General features: G+C 31.9%; 1 protein-coding gene across 1 annotated transcript; it reads left to right on the plus strand.

Moving 5' to 3' along the window:
- The first annotated feature begins 373 nt into the window (after window positions 1-373).
- On the plus strand, window positions 374-2,297 carry CXCL8 (C-X-C motif chemokine ligand 8). The gene is given in 4 exon segments (NM_001305922.1): window positions 374-487; window positions 1,323-1,458; window positions 1,730-1,813; window positions 2,225-2,297. Coding segments are annotated over 4 exon segments (306 nt in total). The 5' UTR covers window positions 374-423; the 3' UTR covers window positions 2,247-2,297.
- Window positions 2,298-3,903: the final 1,606 nt, after the last annotated feature.

Here is a 3,903-nt window from a genome sequence, read left to right on the forward strand (position 1 = left end):
TGCCACTCTAGTATTATATCTGTCACATGGTACTATGATAAAGTTATCTAGAAATGAAAAAGGATACAATTGATAATTCATCAAATTGTGGAGCTTCAGTATTTAAAAAGATGTATGTTAAAATTAAATTATTTTAAAGATCAAAGAAAACTTTCATCATACTGAGTACTTGATAAGGAACAAATAGGAAGTGTGATGACTCAGGTTTGCCCTGAGGGGATGGGCCATCAGTTGCAAATTGTGGAATTTCCTCTGACATAATGAAAAGATGAGGATGCATAAGTTCTCTAGTGGGGAGATGATATAAAAAGCCACCAGAGCACTCCATAAGGCACAAACTTTCAGAGACAGCAGAGCACACAAGCTTCTAGGACAAGAGCCAGGAACAAACCACCGGAAGGAACCATCTCGCTCTGTGTAAACATGACTTCCAAGCTGGCGGTGGCTCTCTTGGCAGCCTTCCTGCTTTCTGCAGCTCTGTGTGAAGGTAAGCACATCTTTCTGACCTACAGAGTTTTCCTATGTCTAAATGTGATCCTCAGATAGCAAAGCTAGTCTTGATGCTTTGATAACAAGTATCCTTTTTATTCAGAAACAGAATATAATCTTAGCAGTCAATTAATGTTAAATTGAAGATTTAAAAAAACTATATCTATATAACTCTTAGGAAAGTATAAAGTTTGATCAATATAAACATTCTGCTTTTATAATTTATACCATGTAGCATGCATATATTTAACATAAATAAATAATTTACAGTATATCCTATTGAGAACCATGGATACTTATATTATGTATTAATATTGAGTTCAGCAAGGTAACTCAGACAATTCTACTCCATGTAGTATTTCATTGACAAGCCTCAAACTTGTCATTAATTCCTGTCTGGTTTAAAGATACCCTGATTATAGACCAGGTCCATACAACTTATTTATGTATTTCTGTTAATTCTTTCTGAAGGCAATTTCTATGTTGGAGAGTCTTAGCTTGCCTACTAGAAATAACACTGTGGTATCACAGAAGATTATGCAATATTGACCAGACAAAAATACCATGAAGATGTTGATATTGTACAAAAAGAACTCTAACTCTTTATACAGAAAGTCGTTCAATGTTGTCAGTTATGACTGTTTTTAAAAACAAAGAACTAATTGAGGTCAAGGGGTAGGAGAATATCTGGCTTTCAATGTCAGGAATGAGTTTACTAGAAATATGATGCTTTCTACAGTCTCCAAATAATCATATTGGAATTAGAAAGGAAGTAGCTGGCAGAGCTGTGCCTGTTGATAAAATCAATCCTTAATCACTTTTTCCCCCAACAGGTGCAGTTTTGCCAAGGAGTGCTAAAGAACTTAGATGTGAGTGCATAAAGACGTACTCCAAACCTTTCCACCCCAAATTTATCAAAGAACTGAGAGTGATTGAGAGTGGACCACACTGTGCCAATACAGAAATTATGTAAGTACTTTAAAAAAGATTAGATATTTTGTTTTAGCAAACTTATAATTAAGGAATGTGGAAATATTTAGGAAAGTTCTAGGTGTTAGGATTACAGTAGTAAGTGAAACAAAACAAAATAAAAATATTTGTCTACATGGCATTTAAATATGGTAGCTTCTACAACTACTATAAATGTTATTTTGGACTTAGACTTTATGCCTGACTTAAGGAATCATGATTTGAATGGAAAAATTAAATATTAATCTGAACCATTTCTCTCTTATTTCAGTGTAAAACTTTCCGATGGAAGAGAGCTCTGTCTGGACCCCAAGGAACCATGGGTGCAGAGGGTTGTGGAGAAGTTTGTGAAGAGGTAAGTTATATATTTTTTAATTTAAATTCTTCATTTATCCTGAGACATATAGTCCAAAGTCAGCCTATAAATTTCTTTCTGCTGCTAAAAATCTTCATTAGGTATCTGCCTTTTTGGTCAAAATAAAATAACATCAATCGTGAGTTTCTTGTGCTCATGACCGGAAAGACCATATATAGTTTGCCCAGGAAATTCTGGGTTTAAACTTGTGTCCTATACTCTTAGTAAAGTTCCTTGTCACTCCCAGTAGTGTCCTATTTTAGAGGATAAATTCTCTGGTCTCCCTATTTATAGTTGAGAATATAGAGCATTTCTAACACATGAATGTCAAAGACTATATTGAGTTTTCAAGAACCCTACTTTCCTTCTTATTAAACATAGTCCATCTTTAAATTTTTAATTTTATTTTAGGGCTGAGAATCAAAATCCATAAAAAAACAATATATTCTCCATGGTATCCAAGAATTCCTCAGTGAAGATGCCAAAGAAACTTCAAGCAAATCTACTTCAACACTTCATGTATTGTGTGGGTCTGTTGTAGGGTTGCCAGATAAAATACAAGATGCCTGGTTAAATTTGAATTTCAGTAAACAATGAATAGGTTTACATTGTACCATGCAATATTTGGAACATACTTATATGTAAAATAATATTTATTTGAATCTACAGCAAACAACAAATAATTTTTAAATATAAGAATTTTCCTAGATATTGCACAGGAGAATATACAAATAGCAAAATTGAGGTCAAGGGCCAACAGAATATCTGACCTTTAATTTCAGGAATTGAATGGGTTTGCTAGAATGTGATATTTGAAGCATCACATGCAGATGATGGGACAATAAATTTTGCCATAAAGTCAAATTTAGCTGGAAATCCTGGATTTTTTTCTGTTAAATCTGGCAACCCTAGTCTGCTAGCCAGGATCCATAAATCCTTGTTCCACCGTGCCTTAGTTTCTCCTTTATTTCTAAGTGGAAAAAGTGTTAGCCACCATCTTACCTCACAGGGATGTTGTGAGGACATGTGGAAGCACTTTAAGTTTTTTCATTGTAATATAAATTATTTTCAAGTGTAACTTATTTACCTATTTATTATTTATGTATTTATTTAAGCATCAAATATTTGTGCAAGAATTTGGAAAAATAGAAGATGAAGAATCATTGATTGAATAGTTATAAAGATGTTATAGTAAATTTATTTTATTTTAGATATTAAATGACATTTTATTAGATAAATTTTGATCAGAGTTTTCAGATTAAACAAACAATTGGACATCCAGTTAAATTTTCATTTCAGATAAACAACAAATAATTTTTTAGTATAAGTACATTATTATTTATCTGAAATTTTAATTGAACTATCAATACTAGTTTGATACTCCCGGTCTTGTCATTGCCAACTATGTTATGCAGTGCTGTGCTGAATTACGGAATAATGAGTTAGAACTATTAAAACAGCCAAAACTCCACAGTCAATATTAGTAATTTCTTCCTGGTTGAACTTATTTATTATGTACAAATAGATTCTTATAATATTATTTAAATGATTGCACTTTTTAATACAAGGCTTTATATTTTTAACTTTAAGATGTTTTTTGTGTTCCCCAAATTTTTTCTACTGTTTCTGATTGTACGGAAATATAAATGTAAACATGAAACATTTAAAATATAATTTGTTGTCAAAGTAATCAAGTGTTTGTCTTTTTTTAGTTTTAGCTTATTGGGCTTATTGAGATTCTCTTTGTTTGTATTTAAAATTATACTTTGATTTAGAAAATATAAATGCTTCCCCTTAGCATTTTGTTTACTCTATGGAAAATTACAAACTTTTATTTTTAGAAAACAGAACTCCTTTCCAGAAATGGGTTACAAACAGTAGTGTCCTCACAGAATGTTGGAAATGTTTTCAACTTCCCACTGTATACTATTTTGCTAATAAGTCTGTCTTCAGATTTCGATTAACCAGTTTGTATGTCTGTACGCTTTAGCATAGCTGGACATTTAAAGAGGAAAGAGAGTACATATTATAAGTTGCTTATCAGTAACTGAGAAGTAAAACTGACATGCATGAGGCAAAGAAATTTAAAA

Source organism: Macaca nemestrina, chromosome 3 (genome assembly GCF_043159975.1).
Source record: "Macaca nemestrina isolate mMacNem1 chromosome 3, mMacNem.hap1, whole genome shotgun sequence".
NCBI lineage: Eukaryota > Metazoa > Chordata > Mammalia > Primates > Cercopithecidae > Macaca > Macaca nemestrina.